Raw genomic sequence first — 16,621 nt, forward strand, 5'->3', positions numbered from 1 at the left:
AAGTTATTTTTAAAACAGCATCCTAAATGCTCTTTGTGTCTACTGCATGCTCTTCAGACACACTGAATGGCAAGAGCAGCCATCAGTCTGACAGGACAGACACCCCTTTCTGCTTCTGAAAGCAAAAAGCGATGACTATTTTTTCTTTATCTGTGTACTAAACTGAGCTGCTCCCTTCCTACCTTAGATTTCCCCTTTGGCCCAGGATTTGATGCAGTATTTAGTAATTACATTCTACCACTAAAGGTCTTATTTTCTTCTAAAGGGAAATATCACCTCACGTATGCTCTCTACGCTGGTACTTCTCCTGCTGTATCTTGAATGCAATCTGTAACTCCAGGGATGATGATTACTTCCAAATTAAAAGTTAACTATATCCTGCAAACCCTGCTTACTGTCAGATTGTATCATCAACGTACATGTGCTTTACATTCTTCTCATTCTGACTGCATTTTTCCTAATGGAGAGAAAATTCATGCAAGTAGTAAGCAAAATCAGTGTCACTGGATATGACCCACTGGGTTATGACTTTTAACCTCTTGTCAGGCTTCCTGTCCCACAGAATATGTGCATTAAATGTCTTTTTCCCAGGTTGACAAGGGCACCAGAAAGGATCTGTTTGGAAAACCTGGAAAGCACTGTTTTTCCTTTCTCCCAACTCACTGGGAGAAACAAACCCCATTACACTTGTATTTTTAACCTCACACACCCCTCCCCAGCCTTCCCCACCTTTTTTGTGGGTTTCCTGTAATGCTGTGTACACTGTAGTAAAACGCAATGGCCACCAACATTTTTGCCTGCTAAACAGGAAAAAATTTGACTGTATTGCTCTCATGTTTCCATCCTCCATTGGTTGTGTTTGTGCAGAATAAATACACACACAGTAGGCCTATGCATCTTCCTACAAACAGAAATATACACACGCTATATACAGACAGCAATGAAGCTTTTTTTGTTTACTCTGCCTCTCTCATTCCCTCTAGATATTTTTGCACGCTGTCACTTGTGGAATACTGTTGCAACCCAGAGAGATGTCAGCTGAGCCTGCCTCACAGTGCAAGCTGTTGGCAGTCTCATTAAGGCTGGGGGAACAGCGTGGAAGCCACTGCAGTTTTCACAGGCTGATGCTGCTGGCTGGAAGCGTTCGGCCAAGCTCAACGTGCTATGCCAGCTGATTTCTTCAAACATACCTCTGACTTGATTTTGTCAGTGTCTCAACAAGGACTCTAAAGTCATTAACTAAAGGTAGAAGCAGTTGCTGACAGAACGTATGGGGAGATAACCCTGTATATTAAGAGAAAAATCTTTAAGTCTTTCAAACACTAAAAATGCATGCTTTCTTACTCTCATAACCAGCCTTGTCTGTACAATGAAAGCACATTCTATTTGTTATTAGGAATTTTTTCCTGTTAATTTCAGAATTATCTTTAATATTTTGTTCCCTACCCAACTCATTTGATTATTTCTTGTCTTGCACATATTACCCACCTCACCCACTGCAAATTACCTGTGTATTTTTTCAGGGAAGAAGGCAGAAGGGAGAACGCAGCTCTGTGCTTCACCATGGGTTGTCCTTTCTTACCCCAGGCCAAGAACAGAGCACCTGGCCGCAGCCCCCTTCCTTTTTGGCTGATACGGTTAAAAAAAGAAACTGAAGCAGGCTTTTGTCACTTTTACAGTATGGCTTCATCATGCAAAGCCTCACCATCTGCCTGCCTCATCATCCAAAGGTTGGAGGAGGCAACCACTGTTCTCCCAGTTCATCTAGGCTGCTATGAAATCAGCGATGGGCACAAAAGAGAGCAAGTCAGGAAAAAAATATGACTGTATACTAGGGACCTTGGTAGCCAATTTAAAAGCGGTGGAATCTAAGCTTTCAGTCCCTGTTCACAGAGTTTGCTTTTAGAATTCAATTTGAGTGCACCATAGATAAAGCAAGGTATTTAAGAGTCAACATTCCACGTCCTAAGGAACACCTAGGACAGATAGTGGTTAAAGGAGAAATAGGATGTCTAGGCATTTTCTGTATTTGAGTAGTAATAATCTTCAATTCCCCAGCCACACACTATTTTTCTTTCAAGCAAGGAAGAGCACTACAATTATTCCATCACACAATCAGGTTAGATTTGAGACCTCTCAAAGCTAAATCACAGTGTCACAAATTAGGATCATTTTCTAATGATTCTGTGCCAGAGCGCATAAAGGCAATACCGCATTTTGAGCAGAAATACCTTTGTTTTCTCTTAGACATTAGGAACCATCTTTTTTGTTGTTGTTGTTCTTGTTGTTTTAGCCTTAGCACATAAAGACCTCTGGTTTATTCAGTGCCCAGCACGTTTACATTTGCCATAATGCACCTCCTCCTCTCTAAACTCATTTTTGTTTGGAAGAAAAACACTTTAGGACAGCACAGAAAGTAGGAAAATTTACCTGAAGCATCTAGGAAATATTAGCTGCTACAAAACTGAAATAATACAAAATAAAGAAGCCTTTTCGGAACTTGTAAATTGTTTTCTTTTCTCCAGTCACCCCCTGTCCCTTCTCTGTCACTTGCTATATTTTTGTAGTGTTAGACAAGGAAGAAGAGATTTATCTCTCTGAAATATTGAGCTTTATGCCTTAGACTTAATGGCACTGGTACCTGGCCTAGCAGTAAGGGCAGTGCGGTAACCAGACTTCCAGAGACAACTGGGAACTTCGCTAAGGCAAAGGCTTACCAAAGGGTCTGTGGAAAAACAACGCATCTCTGAACGCTCAAGTCATTCAACAAAATTAAAAAGATGAAGCAGGGTCTAACAGACTTAAATCTGTGCTCCCTTTCTTTACTCTGCTTGAGGCTGGTTTTGTAATCTGTGACAAAGCATTCCAGCATTAGCAGGTGTTTGTGTTTTCATCTAAGATAATGAAAGAAAGGATGGGCAACATCATTTCATTAGCATTTATAAGAATAAGACAAGCTGTATGGAAAGCATTACTGCACAGCTATGTAACCTACCTTACTCTACTCTACAGTGCAGATTCTATTTAAATGAAGTGTGAAAAGCAGTATATGGGATCTGTTTGTATAGAAAACAGAAGTCCCCTCCTAAAGAGACCACAGAGGAAAAGGAGATTCTCCACAGATTATTCCTAGCAACTCCCCATCCCAGTGTCACTGTTATTAGGCAAGGAGTCTCATCCTCTTCAGACGCAATAAGGAAAAGCACTCCCTGCTGACAAGCTGCATTTTGGTCTGGGGGAGGTTGGCATTACCTTCTTTCAGCCATGAGACCCTTGCTGATTTAACACTAATAAATGTCAAGGACAGATGAGAGGTTTCTGCTCTACATACAAGTTGACAAGCTGTTCATGCAGTGGCATTCATTTCCTCACCCATCTTATTAACACCGTAAGCTGTGAACATTAGCCCAGCTGACATATTACAGCATCGCTCATTAAAGAACTCCTGTTCCTGTGAGTAACATTGCTTATCTGTGCTTTAGTAGAGAAAGGAGGGATTCAAATCTGAGGTTAAGACACCCACATTTAAGCATCTACATCTAGGTGTCACTAGATGCCTAAGTGGCTTTGATATGCCATGAAGGTCTAGGTAGCAAAATTGGCGGAGCAGCCAAGGACATTCTTTTTTCTTGTGTAGAAGTAGAGCAGTAGCAGAACAGAACACGTTTTATTTATGCAGTAAGCTTACTAAAATAAAACCATGCATCTTCCTAGTATGAAAAATAGAGCACCCTTTGTAACATCAGCCCAATATCCCAGCATGAAGAACTAATCTGTAATGTACATTTCACATTTTAGGTAAAACAAAAAAAGTGTTATTCTCTCCCTCAGCAGGTAAGAAACACCCTCCATGCTCTCAGGAGGAGAGTAAAGTCCAGACTGCAGAGAACCCAGCCCTGGCTCATAGCTTCTGGAGACACCATCCCTGCCTCAACACTCCATGCCATGCACCTGATTTCAAGAGGGAGTAGCTTTTTGCATTCTTCCCTCCAGGACGCACAGTTAAGGACTCAGATTTGGAAAAAAAAGGGTATAATTTTGAAATTACCTCCAGCATGGTTTCACTCAGATTGTGTTTTGCTTAATGTTAAGAACACAGAGCATGATTCGGAACCCATTACAGCAAACAGTGGGCTTTGAACCAGTCCAAAGGTGCATTAAGGCTCGCCAGTGATTGTTCTTCATTATTTCCATTTTACTTTTACATGTGTTTTTCTTGGTCTTCTCATAAGATTTCTTTTCCCCCTTCCTTTTCTTAGCTGCAGGAAGAAACGTAACTTACCATCCCACCCCTCTGCTGACATTTCCACTCATAAGACATTAGGAAAAGGAGAAGCACTTGTCAAAATACATAGTCATGTATAGGATAACTAGCATATACTAAAAAACAAGGTTTATCAGATCTCAGAACAGTATTTTCTTCTAGGAGGAAACATGAGATATTGAAAAGCGTTCCCTTGAATTTAGAAGTCAAAAACTAATTGACAAAGAAAAAAAATCCATTTGCAGAAAAATTTTAGTTTTTATTTATCAAACAACATTTGATTTCTCATTTTGTATATATTTTAAGAAAAAAATAAGTGAAAAATACCAAAAAAGATGTTTACAACAATTCTGAGTTTTTCTTGCTCAAAAATGTTAACTGATGAATTCCTCAAAACAAATTCTTTTCCTAAATTTAGCTTTGGTTTGGATAAAACAGCATTTTATGAGTAGTTTGGTAAACAACTCCTAATTTGATTCAATTTTCAAATTTCTTTCAGCTTTCAACTTCCCCTGTGCTTTGTGCTTTCTGAAAGTACAGAAGTACACGAAGAGCACAGTCTCACAGATAACAAATGCGCACCTTTGAAAACAACATTATATGTAATCAAAAAAATCACTGAATATATTTTGTTTTTAAGTTTCATTGCGTACATATGATTTGCCAAGCTGAATGATCTATGATACATTGACAGACGGAGCCAGACACAGGCCTTCAGAAGAAAGGGGAAGCAGGAAGGAGTTGAACAGAAACATTTAGTCAGCGCTGTCAAAATGTTGGCATTTCTATTAAAAAAGTATTATAGCATCCAATTTTGTTATTCTGTACCATTCTTGCAAGACACCAAGCTTCTCCGAATAAACAGTACCAGCATTTCAGCCACTTCTACTGCATTTTACAAGGCTGTCCAGTCAAAAGTGATACACACATTAAAAGTTTATTTTAACTTTGAATGTAAAATAATGGTTTTTGATTGACTCGCAAGAACTTCATGAATCTTTTCACTGATATTCTGTTCCTATAGTTTATATTTCTGCACAGTAACTTAGCTTCTGCTTTAATGCCAATATTCCTAAACTGCAGGCATTCCTGAAACTCATGCATACCATAACACCTTGCATAGGAAGGTCTTTTCAGTCTATAAACCACATTTAGAGTCTATAAAATAGCTAGCATTTATACTATAGAAAGTTATTCATAGTGGAAAGACTCCCAGTTGAGGTTTAGCTTGGTTCCTTACAAACGTACCTCGGAGTTGTTGAGATGACATCTGTGCGTTCCCGAGAACCACCCCTCACTCGAGCACTGGTCGATATCCACCTTCTGCAGATTTATGTCCACTTTAACGACACCTCTGAAAAAGAGAAAACTGCCTTGAACACGGTGACTACAGAAATACACCAAACTTCTTTATGATGCTATAACCTGCAAAGCAGAACTACATTTTTCCTCTAAATATGGGATTTGATATGTCTGAGAAGAGAAATGAGGACTTTTGTGCTCCCAAAGCCATGCTCACAGAGATATACTCATGTTAGACCTCGCTGAGTTGCATTATGGCACGAAATCTGCAAATCTCACGTACTCAATAGATGTAAGGTGGCAGGTATGAATAAGTTACACACTCAAATAATTTAACGCCCTTCACATTTTACGATGCAGCAAAGAACTAAAATAAGCACAATGAGTGACCTGCTCTGTCTCAGACACCAGCAGCCTCACCAGCCAACCCAGAGGGCACGCTGAGCACTGGGGCCAGGAAGCACCCAGAACCATACATGACTGCCACGCCAGGTGGCACCAACAGCCTCCCTTTTACTCCAGGGAATGCTGTTTGACAAAACAATTGTGCAAAAAGTCTTCTGTATTGTCCCTGGACACACCCCAACCCTCCAGTGATTTCATGAGGAGGAAGCGATAACAAAAAATAAAAACAGGGCATCCACGTTCTCTTTGCTTAACCATCACCAAGTCTGCTACCCTCTTCATCCTAGAAAAGCGTTATATTTCCACTCTTCCTCAACTGCAGAAAGTTACAGCCACCTGCAAACTGCTTTTGTCCCAGTATACCCACATCTTTGTTGTGATGGATAATCTGTAAGACTTTGCCTGTTTTCCCTGGCCTTAGGTGATCACATGGGGGCAATCCCATCACATCTGCACACCCCAGGGAGAAATCCCACCCAAACAGTCCCCACCAAGGAGCCTTCTCAAAGCAAGGCCCCTCCATTGCTCTGAAGCCCCAGCTGCTGCCCAGCAGCCTCCACCAGCACTCACCCAGACACCTCCCTCTCCACGTCTGCATGACTACGCTGATAAAACAGCACTTTAGTTCCTCTCACAGAGATGCAAGGCACTGAAAGGGCAGCACAGTCCAGGAGTAGGCCACTGATGCCTACAAAGCCAAGAAAAAATGCTTCCTCCAAACACAAGTCCTTGACGACTGTCTGAACTATTTTAGTTGGACACCAAGAACATTTGTGTTTTCCTCATCAAAAGTTTCCCTTACATTTTTGTGAATGAAGAGCTAACAACCAATTTCAAACCCAGTGCTCCATTTTATATAAAAAAAAAAAAAAACTCAGAAATCACCACAAGAAAACAAAAGCTGTAAGTTTGGACTTGCATTTCTAAAAAAACTCCAACAATTTCCTCATTTTATCTAAAATAATCTCCAAGATGACTTTAGATGTGGAACATTTATAGCATCAGCTTGTGAGAGTAGCTGTGACTGCTCTGGACTTGGCAAAAATGTTGGTATGCGAATTTTGGTAGGTCGTAAGAGACTCACTCAGAACTGATAAACGCTCCGTACTGACTTTGTAAGTCTAGGGTATCACTTCTTTTAATTCAACAGTTTCAGCCACTTCAGACAAAAGCTTTGATTTCCACCATACGACCTTGCATGGCACAACCACCATCACCCTTTCAGGCAGCGTACTACCCTCACAGCTATTAATCCTCACCTTCATCAAAGACAGAAATGGTGCAACATTACCTCTTAATTTGCTAATGTCGGATTTCAGAAACAAACTGCCTAACATACATTGTGTAGTTACCACTACATAAATGGTACCAAAATGCTTTGAGATCATTTCTTAAAATGCCATTCTCTAGGTCTTCCAGAGGCACTGTACAAACAGTTCTTAACTTTCAGAGCTTACTCAGATTCAACATACCATAGACATACTTTTCAGAGATCTCTTTCCCAGGCCTTGGGATGCACCACAAGATTTTCACAAGAGCTCTCAAAGACCAAGGACATGGCCATCTTTGCCCACCTCAAAGCATGTTGACTCTTTTAGCTAAAGCACAATATGTATAAGAACTGTAATGATAAATAATAATGCTACAGAGACATCAAGGGGTCACTTGTAAACAAAATCAGAACAGGGGTAAGGGTAAGCTTGCTCAAAACAGGACAATACTGCTCCCTCCTATCTGACGCCAGTATGACCAAGACCAAAGTGTCCACACTAGCTATATCTGGACATTCATCCTCAGACATGCTAGATAGTCACTGGAGAAACACAAGCTCATCATTTTAGTGATCAGAGGAAGACTGCATTAGGAATCTATGTGCCTAAATAGGAAGCTCATACAGATGCTCTTCAACCCCCTCCCTCTGTCTCCTGCCTAGAATCTACACAATCTGATACTGGACACACTTAGAAATCACTTGAAATGTCTAAGCATGTTCTGGCAAATTCAGCTCAAAATAGCACACACCATGCTTTTGGAATATGCAAAAATAATTTTCGTTCCTAGCTCTGTGCATTTCCACACTTGTTTTGAACATCAGCCTCCTCAGGGAATGCTAAAACTACAGTTCCTCCCCTCCCAATTGCTTTTTCCATGGTTCCAGGTAACCACTGGCCTCAGGGGAAAAGCTGCCACACCCTACACACTAATGCTTCCTAAAATGTTTATGTTGGTGGGTTACAAGTTTACCTTAACCTAGTAAGAAGATACGTGCCTCAGCTGTTCCTGGAGTACATAGAGTAAGCAGATGTAACTAACTCCTCAACAGGTCACATACAGACCCCACCAGGTAGGTTTCTGATGTTTTCTGGACTTTTCTGAATGTAAATACTAACATGTAGGCCAGGGACAGGATCTGCTCTTCAAGTTAATGACTTCACTTTGCTTGCATAGAGGTGTGAAGAGCTCAAGTGCATGAAGCAGGCAGCAGGCCCAGGACTACGGCAAGTGCCTGCCTCCTCAGTTCATGTTATACACAAGGCACTTTGGTAAGGGTCTCTCAAGCATTAGGTCATCATTGACTACTCTACAGAAAATAGTTCATATGGTGGGAAAAAAAATGTTGATCTATCCTTATTAGGACTGCAACAGGTTCACCTGGGAGATCCTCCACACACCTTAGGAAAGTAGGCCTTCAGTTCCTTTACAGGGAAAGCTTTTCCCTTACGTGCATTCGTTTTTTAACTGGTCAAAGAGGCAACTCTCCTTTCCCTCTACAAAGGCTTCTGGAAAGAGACAAAATGAAAATGAAGGGTAAACTAATCACTGCTGGGGCAGGAGGAATAGTTACAAAGCACACACACAGAGCTAGAATTTGCTAAGTGGTATCACTGGCCATTTCCGTGTTCCCTGTCCAAGGCCAAGCATCCACTTCAGCAGCAGGCCCACCTTTTCCCCAGCCCTAATTTTACTAACAACATGCTTACAAAAGTGTTTCTTGTTGCCCTTCATGTTTCTTGTCAGATCCAACCCCAGATGGGCTTTGGTTTCCCTAACCCCATCCATGCTCAGTGTCTCCATATTAGGGTTACCTGACCCTGTTTCCACCTCTCGTGCACTTCCATTTCATGTTTGAATTTTGTCAGTTTTTTCTGGCTGTTCGGCCACAGAGGCCTGATAGTTACCTATTTTCAAATTATTTCCACAACACTTTATCCAGGAACACTACAAAGTGCTTTCATTTGAAACAATGCATTTTCCATTTGAATTCTCATGTTAAAACTTCTTACAAGAACACTTGTCTTTCCACAAAGCCCAGTCTTCAAGATCTCGGTACAGACATTTCTATCCTTTCTACCGTCTCTTGTCTGCAGTTCTGTAGCACAACCTGAACTTCCAATACAGTTACGCTGCTCTGCTTTTTCCTTTTCCCAGGGCTTTACAAGTTTGTGGTGAAAATCCACAGGAAGGAAGAACAGTGCAGTCCAGAAGCAGGACTGTGAAGATCTCTCCTGAGAGTTAAAAAATACTACAGCTTTCCACTGTCTTCCCTCACAGCACATTTTAACCCTTTTTCACTGTACCTCTGCAATTTGCTCGGCTCATGGTGACATCACAGTCCTGCTGAGGTAGTACCAGGCTCTTGCAACTACTTGATGATACATGATGCTTTCAAAAGAAAAAAGTTTATGTGTACGTGTGGCATTTACAAAAGGCGTCATGATGGTACAGACTTTTACTGCATTCATTTCGGATGCTTTGCCATTTGAAAACACCGTCTCAGACTCGTACCCCACCAACATTACACGTAGGGTACACCAATATGTACATGATGCTATATTTCTGAAATTCATCTGTGATTAATACAGTAGCTGGCACAGCTCAGCTAGACACCCACATTTTCAGTTATTTTTGATTCAGCATTCGGAAAACGGAACATATGGAAGAACACATCCTCCTATTATGTATACAGACCAACTACCTGTAAGTGTTGCATTTATTGGACTAACTGGAAATAATTGCAGCTCTGCTATCTCAACAGAAGTGATCAAGACAAACGTCAACTGTATGACAGTCAACTCAGTTTGTCAGCATAACACATTCATCCACACTGACAGTGCTGCCTGGCTGAACCCGAGCCACCGTGATAAGTTAATAACAATATTACTGGTAATTGTGGACCATCTGGCAAGTAAGAATATTTTGTTAATCTCCTTATAACTATAAATATTTGTTTTCCGCCACAATTTTACAGTCCTTACACAAAAAAAGACCTAAAGATTACAGGTTCGTGTTTAACATTTTGGACAACTACAGATGAAGAATTGGTTGAATTGTACATAACAGATAATCATTGAAGAAGTATGTCATCAAGGATTTTGTCGGGTCAGAGGTTTGATTTAAGAAGCTTTCGTGTCTGTCTTAATTTCCAGTACCACTGTTTGTTGGCATTCTGTTTGCCTCAAAATCTGTGCCAGAAATTGATTTAAGCTTATTTTCCCAACCTACCAGCTATCTTGATAGTTTCAGTAGTTATAATATTTCATTGTAACAACGTGTTGTAAAACCTGTATCAACAGAAGAATTTTTTTGCCTGTACCGTCTCACCATAAAAAAAACAGAAGGAACATCTGCCCTTTCTCCCATCCAGCTCAAGCCAGAGCTGCACAGAACAGCCTGCCCGCATTTAAATGGTGATAAACAATATCTTTGTCCTCTAGATCTTAGGAAGCTTTTGGCACAGAGGTCATCATAGCTCAGCTAAACAGGCATTCAAAATTTGTCTTCTAGGTTTGTTCACTTATTGCTGTGTCTGTAAGCATCGCAAGCAAATAGGAGAAGCTGATAGCAAATGTATGAATAAGATTCTTACAATAATCAGTTCTGTAATAAGCAGTAAATATCAACGGCATTAAAGCCTATTAATTGTAGAATCAGAGAAGCCTTCTGAAATTTAGGAATAAAGAGAACCATACACAGTAGCAGATCCTTTAACATTAAAGGTTGTGGGGAAAAATCTCTCCAAGTTATAATGAAGCCTTTCAAAAGCAGCAACAAAACCATATATATTTCATTTGACTGATGACAAATCCTGTCTAAGCATGAATCCTGCATGCCTCATGTAAACTTCCTCATAATGTGTTGCGTTAGAAACTAGGAGAAAACAAAATCACTGTGGTGGGTTTAAAGAGACAAACAAATGGCCCTCACCAGCCACAATTAAGGTATCAGGCATGGTTACCGCATGCCAAAGCAGACATCATCCCTCACATCTAAATGCCTTCCTAGGTTCTTACTGCCATATTCATTCACCCCCCACAAGCTGCCCTTCAAAAAATCTTTCTTACCAAAAAACAATGAAATGAGAAAAATGAATTCTGTACTGATGTCCCAAATCTGCAAATCCACACACCTCTAGATAAATGCATACTGTAATTAGCATAGCAAAGGTTTTCAGGTTGGAAACCTCTGTGCCTTCTCATTTTGGAAACTGGCTCATTCAAGAATATTAATTTTCAAATGTTGCACACTACCTGACACCTGAGTCCACTTCAAAGTGTCTTTGGCCATCCAAGAAAATCCCGCTGTCAAATTCACAAGTGACTTTAAGCTGTAAACGTCTTACTGGTAATCAACAGCTCCTGCTTGTTCAAAGTTATTTTCAAAAGTTAAGATTCGGGATTCTACATCACCTCGATGTCCCTAGAACTATTGTTACCTTTACACTGCAATGTAACCACCAGATTCACACGAGCCTACTGGGATATTACATATAACATGATTTCGGTTTGGTCATTCAGTTATCACTGATTTCTTAGTGATAGGACAGACAGACTTGCCTGATTCCTTAGCCATAGCATGACTGCTGTTTTTCAGCCCACTTTCACAGAAGGAACAGCTTTCACTAAAAATAAACTTAACTGAAGAGTGCAGTATAACAGTGTGGGCACATGAATTAGGATTCACCTGCAAAGAAAATCCCTGTAGGCCATTTGGAAGAGTACTACAAGGGTGGAATACTTAAAGCTGAATCCTCTGTTGTCTGCAGAATTATTTCGTATTCAATTCAGCCTTCAGATTTATGGCATGCAGTGCTGCCTGAGGACTTCCCTGCATTTTAGTTAAAGAATTTCCTAGATACTTTGAGGGGTGGTGATATTTTTGCTGGAGGATTTGTGTTTAAGTACTGCTAGTGTCTAAATTCTGTAACCAGGCACCACCTCATTTAGGAACACTGCAGTGTCAGCAACGGTGGGGTACCACTTACATTACATTCTGCTTATGAAAAAAGGTCTTGGAACCAAGTTTAGACTGTTCAACAAGAAACAGACATTTTTCAAACATTCCCATTACTATCTATAGGGTCAACAAGACAGGTGGAGAGAAAGGGCCTCAAGCACAAAAAGTGATATAAGGAAGAAGAGGCTAGGAACAAAAAGAGCTTTGAATGAGAAGGATCCTACATAGGAGAGATGACTTCAGCCTGACTACAGCTGCACTTCTAACACTAAAGATCTACAAGATAGCAGGGAAATTTTAGAAGTGAAAAGTGGAAACCAATGTTCAAATAAAGGAACCTGGAAGAGCATAAACTCAAGCAAGACGGCAAGACAAAAAACAAGAAATATTATAGGATCAGCATGTTAGAAGCATAAAATCTAACCAAAATAACCAAAAACTTGTCAAATACCTCAGAAAAAGGCAGTCCAAAATAAAATCTGTAAGGCCAGTAGACAATCATGATCTGAAAAGAACTCAGTTGATAGAGCCTTTACAGAAAGCAAACCATGCTTTAATCACTACACTCTTTTAGAGCCAAGGAAGCTCCCACTGCTCAGCCATTCTGGAGAGTATCAGTGTGACAGAAGGTCAGCTCTCACCTGTAGGGATGTTAACAAGCTGGGCACCACAGTTATCCCTGCTTTGCTCAACAGGTTTACAAGCAACCAAAAATAGGTGAACCCTGACAAACTTTGCAGGTGATAAAAATATATAGCACACACCACAACTAAATCTGACTGGTCCGGATAAGTTGAATGCAGAATGCTGCAAAAGTGTTTTTCTAGGACAAGGATCATGGATGTCCAAATAAATTTATCACACAGCAAATTTAAAAATAGAAAGTAACAATTGCTCTTTAAACAGCTCAATTATATTACGGAAACCAAAGCCAAATTATATTGTAGAAGACAAAAATGGGTTAAAAATAAATTTAAATTATGAAGGTCAGTTCAATCCATACCTACTATCAATGCCCTTTCAGATGCGGTCTGAAAGGCAAAGTTTTTTGTACTGCTTATTATTTGTAACTGGAATATAACCAAGATACACGAACACTTCTTATATTGCTTCCTAAGTGCCTGCCAGAAGCTGCTTTTGGAGACAGAACTAGATAAGCCTTTCATCTGACCTAACAGCAATACTTTTGTTCTTATCTTTGGGAACATTTCTCAATCTCAGCTCAGGTTCATGAATACACAGAATAGGAGGTGACAGGCCTGGAGCTGCATCTCCGATAGCAAGAACTGTCACATGCCCATTCCCTTCAAAAGACCTTTGATAGCCTGCTGTGCTGGAAGCCTTACCCAAGGAGGATACGGGTAGGGAACAGAGGATTGGAAGTAGCAGTTTGACCTAAAAAGCTCATTCCTTTTATTCCAATTTACCACGCGCTACATAAGTGTTGTCACAAACACAGTACGTGTTTCAGTCCTCTCCTGGTCATATTTAGCTTCTTTCTTCAAATACCCCCCTGTTTCTCCAACAGTGAAGAAATCCAAATCATGTTTCCAAAACGAATTCCCTACTCCTTGTTCCTTTTTTTTTCCATTATTGTCGAGTTTATTCTCATCCGTGACCTAATACGTAAAAGGCACATACATCACTGATTGTCTAGAGAACATTTAAAAAATACTGGGGGGGTTCTTTAATCAACAGTAAATCAAACAAAGTAGATATTTCTTTGTTCTTTTCACAAATATAAATCCATATATAAATCCAAAACTTTTAGTTTGAGGAAATAAGTTATTCCTTTTCATTTTTAAAATCTGTTCTAAATCCACCCGCACTTTCAATCATGTTATATGGGCCAGGGCATGGTATAGGAGGAGATGTCAGCCTCACCATTTTAAAATATTTTCAAGATTACATAACTAACATATGATGCCATGACATTTAGTAATCTTCCTTAAACAATTAAAATGAATTTTGTTTTCCAAGTTCAGTACCGAGACTAGATTGAAAATACACGGGGAAACTTTTTTTTTAAAAGAGGTGGTTAAAGTCAGAACTTAAATCATATTTAAAACAAAAAAGTTACAAGTTCTGAAACTCTCTCTTTTTATGTCTACTTTTATGGTTATTTTACCAATTTAACACCTGTGAAACATTTAGCAGAAGTATATTCCCTAAGAAATTACTTGTCATAGGTAGTTCTACCTTTGTGGTAGAATTTGCCTTCAGTAATGTTTCCTTAACTAAGCACCCCATTATGGGATAACCCTAGAGTGGTTTGAGTAATTTTTAATAGTACAGTGGAAATCATTACATTAATACTGCCTTTAGGGAAAAAAAAAAAAACCAGCTGAATTGAACTGCGCAATAAAGATTAATCTTTACACCAAAGAATACTTTTCAAATAATTAAGAGAGAAGGAATAAATGTCAGGAAGAAAAAAATATTAGGAAACAACAGTTGATTCAGCCAAACTTCAGAACGAAGGTATCCACAGCCATTGCAGAACACAGCATTGTTCAAAAACAAAAAAAAAAAACAAACCTTACTCATCTTGTTGAGTACGTTCCTTTCTGCCAAAACAGCCATTATGCCATTGCATCCTCACAGCAGTCCTTGAGAGACCCGATTGCAAATGCTGCCCTGTATTTGGTGAAACACGACCTTGCTGGAACACGGAGAGGCAGAACCGCTCCTTTATCCTAAAGGGATTCAGGCCTCCTAGATGAAAAAAAGCGAGCAAGGACCACTTCCCAAAATGCTGACATACTACACGACGACAGTAAAGAAAATGAGAGCAGCACACAAGAGAACGTTCTGAACTGCAAGAGCAACAGCTCATACATCAGAGTTTGGGAGTAATTGATGTCATCGCATGAGGCTGAAACATTGCACACGGATCTGACTAACCATATTCAAGGAACACTGGAACAGGACTTGAAAATAGGGACCATGGCAACAGAGAGCTCCTGACAGGAGGCTGGAAGAGGCTGGTTTCTTCAGTCCAGTAACCAAAGGTGGAGAAGGACCTGCTGCTGCCTATAAATAGGTCAGGGCAGTAAATGTCTGCTGACAGCTATTTCAGCCAGAAGGCAGTTCTGGAGCAGGAACAAATGGTTATTTAACTGAATAAATTTAGATCAGAAATCAGAAGAAGCTATCCCAACCCATCAGGCCATCGAAGTGGAGAGCCAAGAGGGAAAGCTACCTTTTTAAGATGAAGTTGAGTCAACTGATTACATTAAGTGGGCTTTGGTTAGCAGGAGATTGGACTCAGTGACCTAGGAGAGTGTTGTGTTTTTTTTTTTTTTAAAAAAAGGAAAAAAACACTCATACTCATATGCTCCTAGTAACAGACTACTCGCACACTTTCCTTCCAGATCAAGGAGTAACCCTCCCCACCCACCCACTAGAGTGCTGAAGCAATGAGCGCCTCCCATTTCCCCTCCAGGGGCCAAGTGAGTGCTTTTAGCAAATGGAACACAGCCACGAGGTGAAGCTTTTCACACCCTCCTACTTCCACAGCAGGACTGCAGAGTCCAGCCGGATCACCGTGGGCTGCAGAACGTGGCTCAGTGTCACCGTACAACAGAAAGTAGCAGAGGAGGGTCACTAAGAACAAACGCTACCAGTGCTCTACCCTGTGCAGCACGAGAGCTGTAGAGCAGACACATCAGATGTTGAACTCCAGCTGCAAACTGCATCAGCGCAGACTTTGGAAGGAAGGAGAAGGGAATGGTTAATGTCACCAACACATTGCTTCCAGTCTCTGCGAATCCTCTCCTCACTTCGTAATGAGTCTGCACTGTATTCGCTAAGCAGATGGGAACATCGTCTCCCTTCCTTTTGGGCAGAACAAAGGCCAGGGAAAGCAGACGAGACACCAGCAAGCACTGCTAAGAAGCAGTGCAAAGGCAGCACCACTGATATGGTCCCACTGGCCTCAGACAGCTTGCAGTACGTTCATCAGCACAATCAACACGTCTTTGGTTTCTCCGCTTATCTCAGTAGTTGGCCTACAATAACCTTGTCAAGACGACTAAAAAGACCTTCTCCTTCTTGGCCTTCACTCCACAGTTTGGCTTCCACCTCACGTGAAGGGAGAAGTATATGGGGGAGTACAAAATTAAAGACTAAAAGCAAGCTGTTTGCAACAGCCCTGTTCCTGTAACAGTCGCATCCTTTGACAGAAGGCACAACCCTTCACCACGTAGAGGCGATGCTTTGCTTGCGACTGCACTTGCAGAAACTCACTGATGACAGTGCTGCAGTAGTAGCATGTGTTGAACAGAACCAGTAGTATTATTAGTCTCATCTTCATAAAACTCTTCCCATTACTGTATTGTGCAATGTACCCATCTGCTACTGGGACAGAAGATACACCAAAAGGTAGGGGCAATGGGTTTTCCTTCTACAGCTTGA

At 40.6% G+C, this 16,621-nt stretch overlaps 1 protein-coding gene across 1 annotated transcript in view; it reads right to left on the bottom strand.

The window, feature by feature from the left end:
* GPR158 (G protein-coupled receptor 158) overlaps nucleotides 1-16,621 on the bottom strand; it is a 195,018-nt gene that overhangs the window by 174,727 nt on the left and 3,670 nt on the right. The window contains 1 exon segment of the mRNA XM_035545429.1: nucleotides 5,513-5,618. Within this exon segment, the coding sequence (XP_035401322.1) occupies nucleotides 5,513-5,618 (106 nt within the window).

The sequence above is a fragment of the Cygnus atratus genome, chromosome 2 (assembly GCF_013377495.2).
Source record: "Cygnus atratus isolate AKBS03 ecotype Queensland, Australia chromosome 2, CAtr_DNAZoo_HiC_assembly, whole genome shotgun sequence".
Classification (NCBI taxonomy): Eukaryota; Metazoa; Chordata; class Aves; order Anseriformes; family Anatidae; genus Cygnus; species Cygnus atratus.